This window comes from Fukomys damarensis, unplaced genomic scaffold, assembly GCF_012274545.1.
Source record: "Fukomys damarensis isolate Sample0158 unplaced genomic scaffold, DMR_v1.0_HiC HiC_scaffold_27, whole genome shotgun sequence".
In the NCBI taxonomy this organism is placed as follows: domain Eukaryota; kingdom Metazoa; phylum Chordata; class Mammalia; order Rodentia; family Bathyergidae; genus Fukomys; species Fukomys damarensis.
This window is the reverse complement of record NW_022900939.1, coordinates 23681183-23682699: the sequence shown is the minus strand read 5'-3', so window position 1 is coordinate 23682699 and position 1517 is coordinate 23681183. Positions and strand designations below refer to the sequence as shown.

Here is a 1517-nt window from a genome sequence, read left to right as displayed (position 1 = left end):
CCCAGCACTTGGGAGGCTGAGGCAGGAGGACTGCTGTGAATTCGAGACCAGCCTGGGCTACACAGTGAGTTCCAGGTCAGTCTCAACTACATAGTAAGACCCTGTCTCAAAAAACCAACAACAACAACAACAACAAAATAATGAAATCTTTCAGGGTTGCAGGGGGATGGAGAGCATACAGAGTGGGTTGTAAACGTTTGGAGTTGGCCACTATCTTCTGCTGTCCCTCCCCTGGCCAAAAGAGGCCATCAGAGCTGCCTGCTCATAATTACTCTAGCCATCTGGAGGAAGGCCTAAAAATAAGACTAGGCTCTCACTCCTCTAAGTTTACAGTCTGCTTCGTCTCTTGCCTCAGTTTCCTCACTTTCTCTGCACTTCTTGAGCGCTAAAAATACAGAACAAAACTCTTCGGAAAAGTCATTGAACAAGAAATATTTATTGAGCACCTATTACATGCCAGCCATGTGCTAAGCCCCACCTGGGCCTCGCTGCCTCATTTGCAAGAGAAGGAACTGCACATCTCAACCTGAAGCTTTGACATCTTAGACCGGACAATCCTTTGCGCTGGGTCTGTTCCCTGCATTGCAGCGCGCTGAGTTTTCCCAACTACAAGGACTAGTCTGTCACCCGAACAACACAAAGTCGCCCACGCACACTGCGAAACAGCCTCTAGAGGGCATTACCGCCCTTGATTGAGAATCTACGCGAGCCGAGGAAAGGGAAGGCCCGTTTTCTTCTCCTTCACTGGTACATTTAAGTCGATGCCAAAGCCCAAGATGCTCAGGATTTGACCCCAGTTTCCGGGGACTAGCTCGTCAACACCTCTGGATCGGAACCCCTCTGCAGGCAGTCCCCACCCTGCCGAAATGCAACTCAGGGACTTCAGCTTCTCGTTCCCGGCCGAGTCCTCGGAGAACTCGAGTCTTGGGAGGAAGGAACGCGGACTTTGCCTTTGCGCCCCCCACGCCCGGCCCTCGGGAGGCAAAGGGTTAACGCGCGGTAAGCGCAGGAGCCCAGCAACCGCTAGAGGACGCCAGGCTGTAGCTCCGCCGGACGCTCGCGATCACGTGGTGGTGAGGCGGGACCAAAGGAGCGGCCGACCAATCGGGTGTGCGGTCAGTGGGTATTGTGACCAATAAGAACAGGGAGTGGGGTCCCGGGACTAGAGGAAAGGAGGACCGGGACGGGGCTACAGGACCATGGGCCTTTTGACCATCCTGAAGAAGATGAAGCAGAAAGAACGGGAGCTGCGACTGCTCATGCTGTATCCTTCCGGGCGCCGGGGCCGCGACGGTAGCAGCCCCGCCGAGCAGGCAGCGCCAGGCACCTCCTGCCGATACCGACTGCCCACAGTGCGTCATACACGTGGGACCTACCAATCGCTCCGGGGCAGGGGGAGACCGAACCACCGGCTCTGGGCGGGAGAGGGTCTCGGACCCCGAGGCCGAGGGCAAGGGCCTCAGGGCACCGCGCAGGACCGATGTCCCTCATGTAAGGGGGACCCGGCGGGCTCAGGG

General features: G+C 56.9%; 1 protein-coding gene across 1 annotated transcript in view; it reads left to right on the top strand.

The window, feature by feature from the left end:
- The first annotated feature begins 729 nt into the window (after window positions 1-729).
- Window positions 730-1517, top strand: part of Arl2 (ADP ribosylation factor like GTPase 2) — a 6400-nt gene continuing 5612 nt past the window's right edge. The window contains exon 1 of the mRNA XM_010636020.2: window positions 730-1264. Coding sequence (XP_010634322.1) covers window positions 1200-1264 — 65 coding nt within the window. The 5' untranslated portion in view covers window positions 730-1199. The remainder of the gene's footprint in view (window positions 1265-1517) is intronic.